Source organism: Amphibalanus amphitrite, unplaced genomic scaffold, assembly GCF_019059575.1.
Source record: "Amphibalanus amphitrite isolate SeventyFive unplaced genomic scaffold, NRLGWU_Aamphi_draft 001627F_arrow, whole genome shotgun sequence".
Classification (NCBI taxonomy): domain Eukaryota; kingdom Metazoa; phylum Arthropoda; class Thecostraca; order Balanomorpha; family Balanidae; genus Amphibalanus; species Amphibalanus amphitrite.
The window spans coordinates 77,947-97,682 of record NW_024883120.1 but is presented as its reverse complement, the minus strand read 5'-3'; the positions used below and the strand labels follow the sequence as shown (position 1 = coordinate 97,682).

General features: G+C 48.8%; 1 protein-coding gene across 1 annotated transcript in view; it reads left to right on the top strand.

Moving 5' to 3' along the window:
• The window catches only part of LOC122374258 (neuromedin-U receptor 1-like), a gene marked incomplete at its 5' end in the record, with an annotated part of 39,885 nt that extends 33,846 nt beyond the window's left edge, over nucleotides 1–6,039 (top strand). The window contains one exon of the mRNA XM_043352892.1: nucleotides 4,146–6,039. Within this exon, the coding sequence (XP_043208827.1) occupies nucleotides 4,146–4,702 (557 nt within the window). The remainder of the gene's footprint in view (nucleotides 1–4,145) is intronic.
• Between the last annotated feature and the right edge of the window lie 13,697 nt (nucleotides 6,040–19,736).

Here is a 19,736-nt window from a genome sequence, read left to right as displayed (position 1 = left end):
GCTACTCGGGCGCCAAGAGACGGTGGGGGACCTCCAGGCGAGCTTGCTTGGTAGTCATAGGCGGCGGAACGGGGAGGGCACCGGGGCACCGTGCCCCCTTTGATTTGGGCATTTTAACATTAGCCTTATGGGCGTTGCATGGAAAGAATGGGACCAAAAGTCGGCAGTGCCCCCCCCCCCTTAACTGAAGGTGTTCCGCCGCTACTGTTGGTAGTTGGTACCCCATGGAGCCGGCGAACGGTGTCAAAGAGCCCGGTGTGGGGGCCCAAGAAGCGGCGTGGGCATCCATATTTCTATGTACATGAGGTATTCCAGAGGCCGTTATGGGACCTTCAAAGACCGTGTGCGGTGCGCCGGTGACCCTTAGAATTGCCGGCGTTGGGTCTCAGGAGCTGGCGTGCGGCCTTCATGGGGCCCCAAAGCCAGCGTGTGGGCCGTAGAGCAATGGGGAAGCTAAGGGGGCAGGAGGCCCCATAGGTCATAGGGGCCAAATCGATGGGCCCAAACATCCCGCCGGCCGTGTTTTATTTTTAATCTAATTCATGTAATCCATGATAAAAAGAAGTGTGCCAACATCAACTGTGCAAAAGGGCTCTCTGAGGCCCGTAGGGACCCTTGAAGGTCACTGTAAGCCTTTAGGGGCCTGTTTGGGAAAATCGAAGATCGATTTGGATCACGTTGCATGCATGCATGCATGCATGTGCATTGTGCATTTACTCTGCTCATGCATCTCCTGACCGTAAGATGCTCGCTCAGTCATCTTACGACCGTCAATTTTGAAGGTTTTCCCGCCCCGCTTCCTTAGAACCGGCTTATTCCGGAGCAGTGGCGGCGCTGACTTTTTGGAAGGGGCCCGGCGTGAGATGGGGGGCCCAATCGCCACATCGTGCACACCCTACGAGAATTTGAATCCGCGGTCCCTGCCTTCATTTAGAGCTTCCGGATGGCAAAATTGTCTTATTTATTATCACTAACTTGAATTAGTGAAACAGCCTCTAGCAGGGATACTCTTCTGTGACCTTGACCTTTGAGCAGCCTTGTATCGTAAGATGAACCACAAATAGGGAACTGATAAGCCTCAAAACATTTCAAAACATCTTGGAAGTTAGCACGCAAGATGTGCGAAAAAGTGCCAAGCTTGAGGTCAATTTTGAGCGTGACCTTGACCTTGACCTTTGATTTTGAGCACAGTTTTCGAATCCTCAGATTCTCGTCTTTTGTTTGACACCCAATTTTGCCGGTTTCATGCAGCCTGCCGTCCTCTAGAAGGCTTACTTTGAGATCACTACACATGTGCCGGTTTTTGCTTTGACCTTGACCTCTGACCTTGAAAATTGACCTGAGGTCAAAAATTTTAGGTGCTTTAGAATTGTCTCGTAAGGACCTTTCGTTTGGTATCGCTTTTGTTTCCGTAGCTCCCTTATTTACGGAGTTAGACAGGGGGGCGATAAACGCCCCCCCCCCCCCGGGCTGCGGTGGTTGGGATTACCCCCCGGGCCCGGCCGGGTTAAGCCGGGTAAAACCGAGATGTTTTGCAGTTCAAACCTCGCTAATACCTTCGCAACGTCACGCACAGCAACAAGCTAAATTGGCCGTTTATGTCTATGCAAATGTGAATGCCTTCAAATATTTTTTACGTCAAGAGAGTCACGTCTGGCATAATTGGTAATACAACCGTTGTTTGTCGTTCGACTTATTAGATTATCTCCCGTACAAAAATACCACCGTGTAGTCGACATATGACTCAGTACTCACCCAACATGGCTGAAAAACAGATTTCCTGCGGCTTGCTTGGAATTAACAGACGTATAGGTATAGGTAATATTATGCATATTGCGGCTACCTTTTTGTTGTGCTAATAAGGATGTTAATCCGCGCACCGACGGGGGGGCGGATATCCGCCCCCCCCCTGAGGTTTTTCTACGCCGCCGCGAAATTTGGTATGACTATAACCTCATCAATTTTACACATGGTGTGCAAGTTTGAACCTCCTACCTTTTAAGGTCAGGTCACCAGGTCACTTTGAATGACCCAACCTCAAGTCACTTTTTTGCAACTTTGTCACCGTGCCAGAGCTACAGTAGATGTCGGAGGCCTTTGAAACTCACAGGATATTATTAGGTCATTAGTAGCTACAATTTGTATATCTCGGAATTTTGATATCGGTGACCTAAGGTCAGGTCAATTTCGCGACCTCCCCATTATAAGTCAATGGGGGAAAAATCAACTCCCTGTTTTTACCACTAAAACGGGTCGGAATGGCCCCATATACCATACATGACTTCATATACGATCAACCTTCACTACCTTGAGGTCTGTTTTGCTGTTGGGCAGCTGTGAGGTCATGTGACGTCATCAAAGGTCACCAAAGGTTTTTGGCCAATAACTCCGTACAGGAACAAGATACAGACGCGTGGATGGTCTCATTGTGTTCAGCTCGTCAAGACGCATCGAATGATATACATGATGACCTCGAGGTCACGTGACCTGAGGTCAACCTTTGACCTTGACCTTTCGAGGTCAACATATATATCATTCGATGCGGATTGACGAGAGGATCACGATGATGCCCTTAGTTTGTTCCTATCTTGACTAATTCGAAAGTTATTCGAGAAAAACTCTCTCCATATCTAGCGCCGTTATTTTGACTTTTTCGACCCCTGTGACGTCATCTTTGACCTGACCTGAAAATGACCTTAGTAAAAATTGTAGATCTTGGCCGTGCGTATCCGATGCCGTTTACCGCTTGTCGCTATCTTGCTTCGTTCTCGAGATCTCAGGGGGGGGGGCGGTCATCCGCCCCCCCCCCCCCCGTCGGTACGAAGTTGGCGCAGACCCTCGTCGGTGCACGGGTTAATTATGCTGCAAGTTCCTAATAGTATTACATAGTTTCTAAAACAACTTTTTTGTTATTTCTCCTGTTTTACTACCTACATCGATCACTCCTCCGTCTTTGTAGCAACGCCTTTCTCGCGTATTCTTTAGAAATTGAAACACCACTATTGTGACAGCAGTGATTTGATGACTTTACAGTGGATCTCCACACATTAGGCATGCGAGTCTGGTATGTATGGCTGAATCAGACGCCGAATTTATCACGCATTAAACTGCCGTTGTGTGCCGGCCGTGAATATCGATTTGGCGGAGCGAGGAGCTCTGGCGCCCGTCGGGCCGAGGCGACGCCAGTGTAGACTCAGAGACGCCGCCCGGGTTTCTCCGGTCGTCCTCTGCAGCCAGACGCCCGAGTTGCTGACCATTTCTGCCGTCACTCGCTGTTTGTTTTTCGATTACTTCAATCGCTCTCTTCTTCCGTTCCACGTATTGTCGCTCGTTCCTCCTTTTATTATTTGTCTCCTATAGTCACCGACAATCTAATAGTTCTTTCAACGCTTTTTTCATTCCATGTCCCTTGCGCCGTTCCTGCTCTTATTCTCCACTCTGATCGTCTCTCCATATCTGTCCTTCTGTCCGTCTGTCCGTCTGTCCGTCTGTCCGTCTGTCCGTCTGTCCGTCCGTCCGTCTGTCCGTCCGTCTGGTCTGTCTCTCTCCAACGACCACAGAAGAGGAAGAGAGGGCATTTCAGTGTATGTCCAGAAGCACCGTGCCAGCTGGAGGCATCATGATCCAGGCTAACCGCCCTTCGTGGCCTTTAAGCATTGTTGCTGCCCAAAATTTAATAAAGAAATGCAGAAACACAGGATCCTCCTCAGAGTGGTGACGAATTGTGCCAATAAAACGTGGGAGCAAACGCTGAGTGGGGGCTGACTTCAAAGTTCCCTACCATATTTGAACATTATGTGCATTGCAACACGTGCTCGAAAGCAGCGCATTGAAGTATGCTGAAGCTGGAATATTGTCCTGCATGCTTCTAGCGCAATATGAAGTCTTCCCCATCACCTGTTGGAAAGAATGTAGAATATGGCAATAAAGCACACGCAAAACATAGTAATTGAACTTTGTCAGCACATAGCTCAAGTTCACAGCAATTGAACGCTGAGGGATTTGCCTCAGCATACTGATGATAAAGACATGTGAGCGAAGGGTATCTCAAGCTGAAGTGATTGATTTCACTTGCACAGTCCACGAGCCCACAGCCTGTCTGCCGCAGGCATCCACTCTGACTGATTACCCGCTGTCTGTTTCAGGCGTGCTTTACTACTTCAACTCGGCCATCAACCCGGTACTCTACAACGTCATGTCAAAACGCTTCCGCGTGGCATTTCGCGAAAACCTGTGCTGTCGCCGACGGCGGCGTCCGGCGCGGCGCGCCTCCAACAAGCTTCTGGTAGTGTTTCGGCAGAGCGGCAGTTCGGAGCGCGGCGGCGGCGGCTCGCTGGCCGAGCTGCCGCCGCCCCCGCCGCCGCCCGAGCCGCCCGGCGTGCAGCTGTGCTGCGTCCAATGCCGCGGAGCCGGCTCGCCTCGCAGCCGCTCGGAGCCGGCGCACGCGCGCAGCCAGGCCGAGCTCGGCTGCGGCGGCTGTTCGCGCCACCGGCACGGCCTCTCCAAGAGCGAGGGCAACTGTCCCAGCTCGTGGTCGCCCGTGCTGGCCTCCAGCGAGTGGAGGAGCAGCCGAGCGCGCCGCGAGCCCACCGAACTGACCGCGGCCGCCGCGGCAGAGGATGACTGGCCGCCCGAGCGTGTCTGTGTCCTCCTGGAGAATGGGACGCATTACCAGCGCGTGCCGCTAGAGGCATCCATATAATGAGACAGAGAGGATAGTATCGAGAGGAAGCCAGCAGTGATGACGTGCTGATTCAGAGACTGATGCCTGATGGGATTAAAAGCCTCGGCTCGTTCGAGAGTGATGACAGTGATCAAAAGAGATCTGGTGGGTAATGATCAAACTCCATCTAAGTTTGACGCGAAGGAACTGCTGACAGTAATCGTTAGCAATTGAGCGGTAATGTGACATGTTGCCTGGTGCGCTATCAATTTTTGAAGAGAAAGAACTGAGAGAAAGCCGTTGTCTATAGGATAAACACGAGAAGAGCTTCGGTCCGGTGTACCGCTGTCTACCTGTATCCAACGGTGTAGCGGCATGGCGTTGTGTTTTTGTCCTGGCGGCGGGATTGGATTGGCGTTCGATCGGTGTCCGCTCGGAGTGAGCATCTCTCTGTTTATGAGACGGTCGGAGAATGTCCGTCTGTGTCTGGAAGCCCGGCCGGGCGCTCCTTTTGGCGCGCTAATCGGTCTGGCGGGAGTCGTGTCAGCGCCGTGCGATCCGTGTGATATACGTCATGTTTTGATGTCCGGGGCGGTCGCCCGAACAGAAAATAACGCCGCGAGTTTAAAAGCTGATGGAAGCGGCAGTAATTTCCTAGGCACAGCATAAGGCCTAATGTGTAAACGTTGTTTCAAAGTGAATTGGACCATTCGATGGCATGAAATGGACCATCCGATTATTGAGCACAAGGTTTTTCTCATTCACCTCCATACTCAAGTTCAAAGTGTATGGTTTCCAGCTTTATGCAGGACTGTCACTTCAGAAACACGACGTGATAATGTGTTACTGTTACCCGTCCGTTGGTCGTGTACTGCTGGTGTAGATATAGAATCAAATGATCAATGAGATGGCATTTGAATGTGACGATTTCAATAACTTTATGTAAGTGAAGGAGTAATAAGTATTCGCATCCAAACAATTAAGAGATACATGTAAACTGATTTTTTCACGTGAAATCTTTCCCTTTTAGCCAGCTCACATACAGAGTACCTAATACTCATATTCAATGCCATACTATTGATCATTTTACTCTATATCTATAGAATCATGGCAACACAACCATCTTACACATGATATGAGTACCTAGTTATACTTGTTGTACCTCTGTTGCATTGTTTAACGTTTCTTGTTTTGTGTAACATGCGCACAGGCATCTGGCGCTCCCAAGATGTGCTCGTGTCTCTGGGTTTCGGAGTCGGCACAATTCAACATCAATACATGGCCATCATTGTCACTCGTATGTTTTGGTTTTAACGTCTTTGTTCGTATTTTCCTACTGCGGCATGCCTTTCCTCCTTCCAGAAAATAGCTTCGCAACATTGATTTAAAAAACTGTTATTTTTTAATGGAAAGTCGCAAGTCTGTATTGTTACGGACGCTGCAGTAGGTATGACAATTATCAGGTAAGGTCAGCTAAGTGAGCCGCATATATTACAACAATCTAACCAGCTCCAGAACATGGCGCTCGATACTAAATTGTGACCTCGATACTAAATTTAGACGTGTCCCGATTGATAGATATATTTTCGGTAGATGGGAATATATATCCACCTTCACAGCACCCTGCGAACATAACAGAGATTAAACGTCAGATCAATTCAACATTTTATAACACTCACTTCATTATCTTTCCTTTAGTTAAGCGTTTTGTAGGATAAAGCGAATCTCTTGAAGCTTCACGGCGGCAAGGGAAGCAAATCGTTCGTAATGGTTTTCGAGCTGCACGGGGAATGCCGTTATGACATTGGATGTTTGTTCGCTGACAGTCGTTGGTAACCATGCCTTGGGAAGCGATTGTCTTGCCCTTCTTTCTTCATTTCCTTCTTCCTCGTCCACTACTGATTCCTTTCGTCAACCACCGGTCACGTCACCGGCCCTGAACATCCACCATGCCTCGCTAACTCCATCTCTGAGAGAGGACATTTCCACCATCCACATTCCAATTCCCGCACCATTTTCCACATTCTACGTCCCGGTGTCGGCGGCAGTTTCCGCCTTCTCCGCTGCCGCCCCTCCCGCTCCGTCCTCCGCCGAGTCTCCTGCCGGCTCCTTCGCGTCACCCTCCGGCGAGCCCCTCTCCGCATCCTGCGCGTCGTCTGCTTCCGACTCGTCCGAGCTGCTGTAGTCGGAGTACTCGGAGTCGTCGTCGTCGTCAGCGCGTGACCACATCCAGGCGGCCAGTCCTCCGATGGTGGCCAGCAGGAGGACGCCCATGAGCACCGCGCCGACGATACCTCCGGCGCCGGCCTCCATCAGCGCCTCGGCCACGCTCTTGACGATGCCGCCGCCGGAGGAGCGGCCGCCACCGTCCTGCTTGTCGGCCGAGTCGCGCTTGGTGCGGTTCATCACGCCGAACGAGCTCACCTCCAGCTGCAGCTGCAGCGAGTCGATACTCAGCTGCGCTTCCCCTGTGAGGATGCCCAGACTGGAGCGGAACACCAGGTCCATGGCTTCTGGCACCCGCGAGCGCAGCATGATGGGCGAAGGCTCGTTGAGTAGCAGCGAGGAGAAGCACCAGACACGGATGTGTTTGGACTCGCTGGCGCCCCAGTAGAGCACAAAGCCGCCCGAGTGCATGTCGCATTCGGTCATGGTGATGTTTGCCAGCATGTCTTCGAGCTTATCCTGCATTTTGCTGATGATTGTTTGCATTGCTGTATGGTTCAGAGCCACGTTTATATGCTTTCGTTCCTCGGCTAGTCGTATAGAAATTGTAAGGAACTGCATTAGCTTGACGTGGCGGTTTGCGTCTGTGACAGTCGGGAGCTTCTCACTAACGTGCATCTCAAGATTTGAAGTGTTGTACAATCCAGATGCATTGATGTTCAAAAACCACGTGTTGTTATAACAAAAATCGGGACCAGTATCGATCACTTTTTCACATCTTGGACCTCCAAATTGTTTCAAGCAGGCACAAGTGCAGTCTTTTTTCAAGTACCCATAATTTAAACATTTTGGAGGGGTATCTGTGCAGTCTTTCGCGAATTTCTTCTCACATCCGTACGTTTTATGAACTTGATAAATATCCAGGTGTGACAATGTAGGACACGTAGCATGGCGATGATCTAGTAAATATTGCTTTGTACCGTCTTTTGTAACTATGACACCATGTGGATCACCCATTGAGTCTACATGCTCCGAAGTAATGGGGTGCATCGTGGACAAATAATCGTAAGGTACTGGAACATCCATGCTGACAGCAGAGCTAGAGCATTTCTGCAAACTCAGCCACTTTGGTTTGACATCAAATGACAACGGAGGCCACAGTCGTTCGCTCAAAAGTTCAGGATGGAAGACAATGTAATCGTCCCGATCGGGCCGGTTTATTGGTGACAACAAACCTAATGTGTTACTCACCAGTCTCTCCATCTCAATGTGTGAACAGCCGCGGCTATCAATGCACATTTCTTGACATTTTTCGGCGCCGCCCTCTTCACCGTAGCGATAGCCAAGGTATGTCGAACAGCATTTTGCTCGAAATGTATTGATATTTAGAACCCCGTGATCCAGTGTTTCTTGTTCCGAGCATGCACCGGCACCAAGGTTAACAAACTGAATGCAACCGTCGGTATGTTTCGTCCATAGATGAGCTGTTAGAAGCACTATTCCCACAACAGCCCGCATCGCTGCCGGCGTATTGAGATATGTACTCTTCTGAGTCGTATACCATATCTTCGGATCTCCATTTTTGTCGAGCCATAACCTTTTTCTGTGCGCAAAGACTCCTGAGAGTCGTGCCTTTTCCAACTCATCAAAGACGATGGCCGCTGATAGATTTTGTCCACCTTCCAGGCTTCCATTATAATAAAAATCGCTTAATGGGTAGGGCATTGGATTTTTCAAAGATGCATCCCTACATCTCAACCTCTAATGGCGTGCACTTTGCTATCCGGTCTGGGTACTTTTTATTTTTCAAGTAACGTTGAGGGTCAGTGCAAGAAGACCCTACGGAAATTAATATAACTGCATTGGCAATACGATTTGATCTTGATCTTTTTAATTACACAATTAATTAAGACAACAATTTCATAGTTTAAATATCGCCTTAGTGTGACGGCAATGTGCGGCGATATCAGCGGCGATATTACCCCTACTGATATTACCTGCTGTCTGCGACATTTTGTGATGCATTTTCTTGACACGTGCTGTGTTAAGCAGGTACTTTTTACAGAGGCTGAACAGGTACGTTTCTGTCGTTTACTGCATACCTTCAAAGGTATGCATGTCGATACATTGCACAAGGCACACAAGGGTGAAGAAGAAACTCAACAGCATCACTCGCACCATAAATCATCTGCTGCGCAAAACAGAACATGGACACGAAACCATAAACAGTACCTAAGAGTCATGATCATGCCGTGGTCGTCAGGACGTATCCCCGTCAGCAACGTTAGAATCGAGTTAACAAGTCCCAGAGGACAGCACCAAGTGAAGGTCTGTCTGGGACGACAGATACGGTTCATTAAGATGACGAGCGTGGGATGGAATGGCTCTAACAACTCACTGTCGCCCACGGCTCTGCCGCTCAGTGCTCGTCATAGCTTGCATATTGTGAATGCGTACTTACAAACTAGACGTGCGACATTGTGAAAGCTAGCTGGCTTCAGGCAGCCCGTTTGTTACCAGCAAAGCTGGCGCTGTTGCAGCGCTGAATAACGATCCTTCGTCCTTCGAGCTGAGTGTATATCATTGAACCTATAGTAGTTGGTTGCTGTGGTATCAGGTGTGTAATGAATAGTGGTTTCAAGCTAACAACTTGACGTAATTCGATGTGGTATTGACTTACTACAAGACGCTTTAGGTAGGTATTGTAAACTGTGATGTCCAATTATGGTGCTCTCAACTCTAGAGCGCATGATAATGGGGAAAAACTTACTGAAACTTAAATTGAAAGGTCAGAGCTAACTGGTAGCACATGCTTGCAAGCAATGTTACGCAAATAAAAGGTTCGAATAAAAAACATTTCCCGAGATGTAAAATGTGACTTAAAGGGACCCTCCCACCTTAACATTAGTTTTGAGTTGAGATAGCCAAGTTTGCGGCCAGGCTCAGAAACCACCATTTATCCTGGTCGCAACCCCCGCAGCTTTATGGTGTTCAAGAAATTTCTTCCCTTTACTTGCAGGGTGGGACCAGCGTGGTCCCTATCTCTTAACCATTACGGGAATCTGATGACGTCATCAGGCTTTCGAACGTCCGTTAAATGTTTGACTAAAACGTTTTGTAGCACGCGGTGGTATATGCTGCTTTGCGCGCAACAAATGCCGCACTTTCAAATAAAGTCGCTAGGAACAGCGGAGATCCCAAAAAGTAAACAAAAGTAAAAGTCTAATATCTTGAAAACCGGTGAATATTTTTCGATGAAATTTGGTAGATATTCGTTTTTGCTCTTTCTGAACCGAGCGACATCACTTTCATGCCAATTCATTAACTTTTTTGAAGGTGGGAGGGTCCCTTTAAAACCCGCGAGTTGCTGGAGGGAGGGGGGGGGGCGTTAAACGTCCTCAGTGCGCGCCAATTTTTGGTTACTTGTTGGGAATTGATTGAAGTTATATTGTGAGGCAGTTTAAAAAAGTCGGTCATATTTTTTTTTTAGGTATTAAGGTTTGGCGACGTACTGATTTCTGAGTTTTGGACCAAAAATGGCATAAGTTCAAAAGATTACATAATAAAAAAATAGGTTATCTCGCGCCCTGATGGGGGCCATTTTTGCCCCCCTGTGGTTTTTCTTAAATAGCGAGAAAACGACGGCGCGCAGCGTCGCCAAATTTTGGGTACCTTACCGGGCATCAATTTGACACCTTCACACAAAATTTCAAGTCACAGATCACCTCGGGTCAGGTATTATTGAGGTCAAACTGAGGTCATGTTCGAGTAAAAATGAGCAAAAAACATGATATCTTGAAACGCTCACCAATTCTACAGTTACCAAGCAATTTCAAAATTATTTATGTGGTTGTGTAGAGAAAAGACGGCGCTACAAAACTGCTATCTCGGATTTTCGAAATTTTTGGATTTTAACCCCCAAAAATAAAAAAGCTGATTTTTTTTTAGAAAAACTCAAAATACTTCCAAAACATTTTCGAATTTCGAAAAAAAAACGGAATATATGTGATAGTCCCTGCGCTCTTCGATATACATACCAAATTTCAGATCGATACCTCTTCTTTTGGCCAAGTTATAGCGAAAAACTGCTCAAAATTGATGACGTCAAATTTTTGAACTCAATTGTTAGGAGTTCTAGAACACGTAGCGGAAAACGGAGACCACCATTGAACTCCCCGTGACGAGCTGCATCGAATAAATACCCATTTTATGCAAAAATACCAACTTTGAAATTTGACCTAATTTGACCTGACCTTGACCTGACCTTGACCTGAACTTCACTAAAACATAATCTCAACTGACCCCAAGGGCTGCCTGTCCCACATAATCGCATTTGGCATGTAAAATGGACCATAAAACATGTATCACATGATATTTTTAATTTGTGACCCTCGTGACCTGACCTCTGTGACCTGACCTGGTATCAGTGACCTCAAATAGCAAAATATGTGTTTGACGAACATTGCCTCATCGATTATTTTCAATGAAATGCATTTTACTCTATTTTACAACGCATTTCTTGAAATGCCTGTAAACGGTGAAAATTCGACATTTGACCTGACCTGTGACGTCATCGGTTTGACCGAGGTCAATGAAATTGGGTCTCAAGGTAGTTCCCCGTTAAAGCTATCCAACGCCGTTTGCCGCTTGTCGCTATGCTGCGTGGTTCTCGAGATCTTAGGGGGGCAAAATGCCCCCCCCCCCCACCCCATCAGACCGCGTTGCTCGGCAGACCCCATGAGGGTGCGGGTTATAAACCTGTATACGAGCACATAAGTCCATCATTCACACACAGAACAATATTTCATTTCACACAATCCTTATTTTGAATAACTGGTAGGTTCAGTTGATCCATGTCGATCATCTTGTCGCGTCTGGGTCTGCCGCGAGTAGCGTCGTCTTGCTTAGGCCGTCTTCACAGCTTACTTCGTCTCTGAAAAAAGCTAGGCGTCCTTCATGACGCAGGCGGATTCCAAAAGAATTTACAAGTTTATTTGTTAGCCGGTACATTTCCCAGGACGCAAAATGCAGTAACTTGTTACATTGATTTGCTTCATGTCAGTTTCGCGTTATGTTTTGCACGAGGCTTCAACGTTAAAAGAACATAATGGGTGTCCCTCGTGGTTGTCCCACGGGGCATGCGGCAGATTTTGCGCACATATCACGATAGTTTTTGAGTATTCGAAGTAACACAATACATATTTCAACGTATCGGCGCTTATTTTGTTTTTCATTTCCATATCGCTTTTGCGCCAGTGCGATCAATTTCACGCCGCGTTAATAGTTATACTCTTCATTTCCGCTGTTGAAGCACGCTTAAATTTTGTTTTATTTTTCCTGTGAAAAACAATGCTAATTTTATCAGCAATGCTTATCAGGAATGGTCAAAATAAGCTCACCAAAATAGTCCACAGCATTAAAAGTGAGTGGTAGTTCAGAAACGAAAGCTATTTATTTCATATTTTGGATCCAAATACTTAAAATCGGCATGAGCATTTTCTCAGCAATCATATTTTCTCGCTTGCTGCAATGCAAGACAGAGTCTTCATTGGGTTCATTCTACATTGTAATTAGTTCGAATCAAGCATGCAGCACCATGATTTAGCTATGAAGCGATTGTCCACGTCTCAAGCAATTACATCGCAATAAAAGTAGAAAATAGAAATGATTGCATGTACTGAACGTTCCTTCGGCATCAACTCCGAAAATAAATTTGCACGACTCATCTTAATTATGCTCTATGCATGCCTAATTAAGAAGACCACAGCTCAAGACCTGCCTTTTGATGACACATTTGTTGACGGCAAAGGAAAGCTGGATAACAATATCACGTATTCAACGCAAATCGCTGGTCGTCTGGCAGGAAGTCTTTACGGAAACTTCGCTCCAAACAAGTCGCAACTGTGGCTTGATGAATACGGCAACCCTGAAATGCAATATTACGTCGATACGAATAGCACTCGTGGATATGCTTTAACCACGGTAACAGATTTACTTACTTTGGCAACATCCCAGTGGTCGCAATATACTTGTCTAAAATTCAAGACGGTAGATGGCGAACAATGTTCAAGACCGGAAAGTTTGACTCACGGCATTCTTCACGTGGGCACATTTTTGTATAAATGCTGTTCTTCCCTGTTCGGAAATCAGTTTCCGAATCAGGGAGAGTCGAAGAGCTGTCAGAAGATGTGCGTTGACTACCGATTCGAGCGTTGCAATCTGTTGGATGTTCGTGATATGATCAGCTACACTTTGGGTCTGTTGTCTCCGATGAACCGACCCGACCGAGACGACTATGTCACAGTGAACCCGGAGCAGATGGATCTCGAGATGTGGCCGCCCGTGCCGTACAACCACATCCAGCGGTGGCGTAGCATGTCCAAATGTCCGCAGAGCCAGGGATCGGGAACAACACCAGTGCCGTTCGACTATCTGTCCAGTAAAAACCCGCTCACAAGCCAGAACGTCGATGGTCACGCCGAGTTTGCCATTGTTGTCGCTCGTGACAGAAGAAAGCAGTATTTGTTTGATCACAGACAGTCGAGCTGTCCAGATCTCTCGCATCTCGATATCTATCAGGTAAACAAAGGTTATGGCTGTGACAAGAGATATGCAGAAGAGTGTCTGAAAAGTCAAGGAGCAGCGCCTAAATGTCTAAATTTCGGCTACCTCAAGAAAGACTGCACATGCGCATGCTCGAAGTATTTCACCGGCCCCAGATGTGAGACTGCAACAAATGCCGCCGACTCTTGCATAAAGAACGCCTGGTTCATGGAAATTACGAACGTGACGAACACTTCTGTGCACGATACGGTCGATGTCGGTATGTCTGTGCCAAAAGAGAAATTATTTGAAGGGTACCTGTTTAATAAAATATATTCAGAGTTCCAGGATGGCTACCAGTACTTGACAATAACAATTGAGCCCGCGAACTTGCTAAACCACATCAGCGTGACCCTGAACTTCACAAAGATGCAGAAAGTGCTGGACCGAATGCTGAATGATCCTCATGAACACGACACAGGCCAGGTCGTCATCGCGGACTCACCATTCTTCCATCGCAATTTCACTCCTCCGGACAAGCTCATGACACAACTGATGGGATTCGAGTGTGGCAAAGTGGTCGAGGGTTTCGCCATGCTCTGGGGCGCCGAGAGCCAGAACCAGCTTCGCATCTGGTGTTTTTCGTCATTCTTCCTGAACGAAACTCAACCGGCGCTGCTTCGCTCGCGGAAGGCGGGCACCTTCCACATGGTGGCACGCTCGGGCCTCGGCGCCTTCTTCCGCGGCGAGCCTCATTTCAGCGTGGAGTCGCTGCTGATTCGGATGGAGGTCAGCTCGTTCGGCGTTCCGCCCGACGACAGCCTCTCCCCTACCAACGGCACCGACGCGGGCGGCTCGCGCTCGGGCGGAGGGGGCGAGGAGAGCATCCTGCAGCACTGGGCTGAGGCGCTGCTCTCTGACGCCAGTCCGACGGGCCTCATCGGCGCCGGGGTGGTGGGCGTCATCCTGCTGGCCGGCATCGGGGTGGTGGGCTTCTGCGGCCGCTACTGCCACGCCGAGGAGGACGGTGACGAGGATGGCGTGTCGCTGGACCGCTTCGGCGAGAATTCCGGCGACGATGCTGACGACTGGGACTCAGACTGAAGAGGAGTCGAGAGGGGGATGGTGTCGCTGTAGAAACTAGTGCTGGGCGAGATCAGACATCCCACTGGAGGAACCGCCGAATACCGGTGACCGTGGTGACTCTTCGGGACGTGACATTGGATACGTGCCTGAGATTACACAGTGCTGGCGCATTCAAAGCTAGATAAGTCACACACACAGTGATATACTGATTTTCGTCAACCATAACAGTGGTTTGTACTTGTAGTGAATTCAGACTTGTGACGTTCGCTTTAAGAACGACCAACGAAATACTTAAAACGAAGCGAAATGATACAATAATTTAGGCATCATTGCTATGTTTGTACTTTGGCATTTATTTTAGCAATGCTTACTTTTGGTGTAACTAGAATGAGCTCACCTACCGAATGTAGATAGATCTACAGCTAACCTGCCGAATATATATAGATCTACGAACCGGTGCTAACGACGCTTTTATGAAGTTACTCTTTTATCTAATCATGGTTCAATACAGCCAACTTGAGTGCTTTGCCCCATTGCGAGCGTATGTGTAGAGCTGGCGTGTTGTTGTTTCGCCGAATCGCGCCGTTACGAGACGCAACGACTGATGCCTGATTTTAGGGTCTCGGGTTAACCGATGACCTCTGAGGTTAGGTCAAGTGTTCCAAGGTAGGGATTCGGTTATTGGTGAATGCTGAAAAGCTTTGCCAACATTATCACAGCCGCGATTTTGACTTCTTCGTGCTTGTCATGGTCAGGTACGTTGAATGATATACCATGCTTGTTAATTGGTCTAGGTCAATATTGGATATTGACCTTTCACTGTAAAAAGTTTAGCACCCATGTCGAAAACCAGCTCGGAGCTCCCTGTGACGGCTTATTTTAAGCAGGCTAAATGGTTGCTTAAGTTTAGCACCTGTGTCGAAAAGTAGCTCCCTCATCCCTGTACCGGCTTATATTAATCACCCTAAATGATTGTACCCATTTAGAGGGACCCTCCCAGTTCCCACTTTCAAAAAAGTTGATGAATTGGCATGAAAGTGATGTCGCTCGGTTCAGAAAGAGCGAAAGCAAATATCTACCAAATTCCACCGAAAAATGTTCACCGGTTTTCAAGAAGATATTAGACGTTTACTTTTGTCTACTTTTTGGGATCTCCGCTGTTCCTAGAGACTTTATTTGGAAGCAATAGTTTGGCAGCTGAAAGTGCGGCACTTGTTGCACGCAAAGCAGCATATACCTACATACCACGTTTTAGTAAAATATTTAAAATCGTTAGATCTGCGCTGACGTCACACATTCAGAGAAATGCCCCTCTGCCCCTCTGAATCCAAAGCGCTGCAACTTTGAATTTAGATATTTTCGATTCGAGGAATTTCTTGATGTTGTGAGTGCTCAAACCGATAAGTGCAAGCCAGGGACCCATTCTGGCCATCTCTCAACTCGAAACTAATGTTTACCCTCGCCGGACCTATTGGTTTTCTACATACGCGCCGGCCGAGGGGGGGGGGGGGGCGGGTACGACCCCCCTCGCCGTTTCGCCCCTGGTGGAGCTGGCGCGTCACGGAAAAAACGAGCGTATGCGCCGTTATGAGACGCAGAGATTGATACCCAATTTTAACGTCCTAGATCAACCGGTGACCTAGGTTAACCCGGCGGCCGCTGGGCCTCCGCGCCACCCGCCGGCCGCTGGGGGGGGGGGGCATAAAGTTGCCCCCCCTTACTTCTGCGACGATATCGTCGCAACGCGAAGAGATAGAGAAGCGAAACTTTGCACACATCTTCCTGAATACCTAGCCGAGGTTGTGTCCAAATTTGGTGTCGATCCCATTTGAAATGACGTCACAGTGACGTCATAAGTGAAATTATAGATTTGCGACTCTCATATTCCTCACGATACATCACATATATGGGACCTATCACCTAATATAAAGGGCCGATTATTGTTCAGAAACTAGATGGAAGTGTAGTAAGATGTTTTAGGATGACAGCAGGTGCTGTCTAGTTCATTTACAGTCGAGTTTCATGCTCAGCGTCATCAGAAGCGGTCCATGTCGGAAAACGACAAAACTTTATGACGTCACTGTGACGTCATCTTAGGTGCTACAACCACCAAACTTTCCTCAAACATTGCCTAGGTATTCATTTGAAGCTATGCCAAGTTTCACGTTCGTAGCTCATCAGGTTTCGGAGATATTTCACAAAACGTAAAGGGGGGGGGCAACTTTATGCCCCCCCCCCCCCCCCCCAGCGGCTCGTGGGTTAAGGCTCTGAGGTCAGGTCAAGTGCCCCAAGGTACGGTTCCGTTTTTGGTGAATAACTTCGCAAAAAACGGCCGCAGAGCCACGATTTTGGCAGCATCGTGTTCGCCTCGCTCAGGCGCGTCGAATTTAGGTACTTTTTGTTTGGGTGAGGTCAATTTAGGGTGTTGACCTCGGGTCACGGTTGAAAACGCTATATGGTTCAGGGGCGCTGAGAGGCCAGAAGGCCGAAGGGCGCCGACGGCCGAACAGTCAGTAGGTAGTGCTTATTTGGTGGGGGACATAGGGGCGCCAAAAGGTTACGAGGGCGCCGTCAGACCATGACAAGGGGCGCTATTCTTCCAGAAGGGCGTCAAGCGATTAAAAACGTTTCATGTTCTAGGGGCGCTGAGGGGCCAGAAGGGCGCCGAACAGTCAAGAGATGCAAAGTGAACACAGACATAAGGGCGCGAGATGGTCAGAAGAGCGCCGTTAGACCATGGGAAGGGCGCAATGCTCTCAAACGGGGCGCCATTCTCCCAGAAGGGCGCTGAGTGACTAAAAACGTTATAGGTAGGTATTATCGGCAGAAACGCGAGGCGGTCAGGAGGACGCCGTTAGAGCATGCGGAGGGTGACGTGCTCTCGAAAGGGCGCTAGTAAAAAAAGACTTTTGGGTACATTTTCATCATTGTGGGGGCATATTTCAGGATTGTGGTTGCGTCTGCCCCCACAAAGAGATATAGTTAAGATTACACCCTTGGCACGCAGAAAACGCATAGTGTAGCCAGGCCTTGAAATAAGCCGGTGGAGGGAGCTACTTTTCGACACGGGTGTTTAACTTTAGCAACCATTTGGCCTGCTTAGAATAAGCCGGTACAGGGAGCTGGTTTTGACATGGGTGCTATTTTTTACAGTGCTGTTCAAGATCAGGCTACGGCCTCTCAGGACTTACCGCGGTACCGACCATTGATCTCGTTCCTATAAAATCTGTTAATAAAACCTATAAAATCTGTCAGGAATTTCAAAATGCAAATTGGTCTGGACCTTACTATGCTAGCTCCGGAGCTTGCTCCGGCCGAAGTACGGGCAAGGCCTGGAGCTCTACTGGAGCTGACACACGATCCCAGAGCTCGCCCACACCAAAGCCGGACTTATCCTGTATCAGCCGTGCCGTACCCCAAATGTACTTCAGCCACATCAGTAAGCCAGAGAAGCTACGAGGCAGCCGCGCAGGACCTGGCCGTAGCACATCGTGGCAGGGCGCTGGACTTGAGCCGGACTTGGCGGTCCGAAACCATACCAACTCCGGAGCGCTACGGCAAAGAGTCATATCGACCGGGTCCGGAATAGAGTCATATTGACCCAAACCCCCTGTTCCACTTTCGACAGCTTCAACACCGGCCCAAATCTGGCATGTTGGAGTTGCCGGGGCGAAACGAAGTTGAGCGGTGAGCCAAACTAAATTGCTGGCTGGGCTTGTGGCACGGGAGTGAGACCTTTGGCTGGACTGACAACCGGCGCCAGCGGCAGCCTATGTAGCCAGCATATAGGGGAGACTGGGGCTTGTTGCAACTTTTTGCATTTTGTTACATAGGCGCGGGAGCCGGGGGGGGGGGGGCAGTGGGGGCAGCTTGCCCCCCCCCCCCCAACTCTAGGGCCGTGGGGGCGGTGCCCCCACAGCTTTGAGACGGAATACCACACTTTTTTTGCAAATGTTTTCTTTTTTTGTTGAAAAAGCCGAGGGGTGAAAAATAAGTGGCCTAAAACCGGTGAGAAAACTAGATTTGGGGGTACCCTACCCTAGGCTGATCTCTATTATGGTGTGCCCCCCCCCCCCCCCCCAGTCAGAAAGTAGTTCCCGCGCCCCTGTTTTGTTATCTGCTGCAAACACGTTTGCAGCTATACCTACAGTTATTTCTTTTGTTCTCACAAAACATTGTGTTTTTTTAATACATTTTTTTGTTACAATGAAAAAGAGATACAGGGTGAGATATATTTGTTTAAACGGTAATCTGTGTTTAAAGGGACCCTCCCACCTTAACATTAGATTTGAGTTGAGATAGCCAAAATCAGTGGCGTATCCAGGGGGGAGGCCAAGAGGCCATGGCCTCCCCCTTTGGGATCAGACATGCAAGTGGGCCCTTTGGGTCACTTGAGTGCAGTGACGTACCCAAGGGGGCCACGGGAGCCCCTGAGGTCCAAGGATAACTCAGGGGAACCAGTGTGACGAAGGCGTTATGGGTCTCCCTGCCTTAATTCCAGTACTACAGAATGTCTTTTACTCGAAAAAAAAATATCAAAGAGCGATATCTATCACAGTCACAAACACAGAGGGCCCCTAACTACCTGAGAGCCCCTGGGTACCTGAGGGGCCCCCTGGTTACCTGAGGAGCCCTGGTTATCTGACGAGCCCCTAGTTACCTGAGGGGCCCCTGATTATCTGAGGGGCCCCTGGTTGTCCGAGAGGTTCCTGGTTGTCTAAGGGACCCCTGGCTACCCAAGGGACCCCTGGTCACCTGAGGGGTCCCTGGTTATCTGAAGGGCCCTGGTTACCTGAGGGCCCCTGGTCACGGGACCCCTGTTTACCTGAGGGGCCCCTGGTTACCTGAGGGACCCCTGGTTATCTGAAGGACTCCTGGTAAAGGACCCCTGGTTACGATGGCCCCTGGTTACCTGAGGGGCCCCTGGTTACCCGAGGGGCCTCCGGTTACCTGAGGGACCTCTGGTTATCTGAGTGGCCCCTAGTTACCCAAGGGGCCCCTGATCCCCTGGATGGCCCCTGGCCAGTCATCTGAAGAAGTCCTGGTCACCTGAAGGGCCCATGTTTACCCGGAGAGTACCTGGTTATCTGAAGGGATTCTGCAGTCACATGAAGGCCCTTAGTTGCCCGTGGAGTCCCTGGTATAACCGGCCTTTGATTATCAGAGGGTCTCCTGGTCACGGTAACCTGGTGGGCCCCTGATCAATTGAAAAGCCTCTGCAGTCACCTGAGAGGCCCCTGATTGCCTTAACGGCCCCTGATCACTTGGATTCAATGGC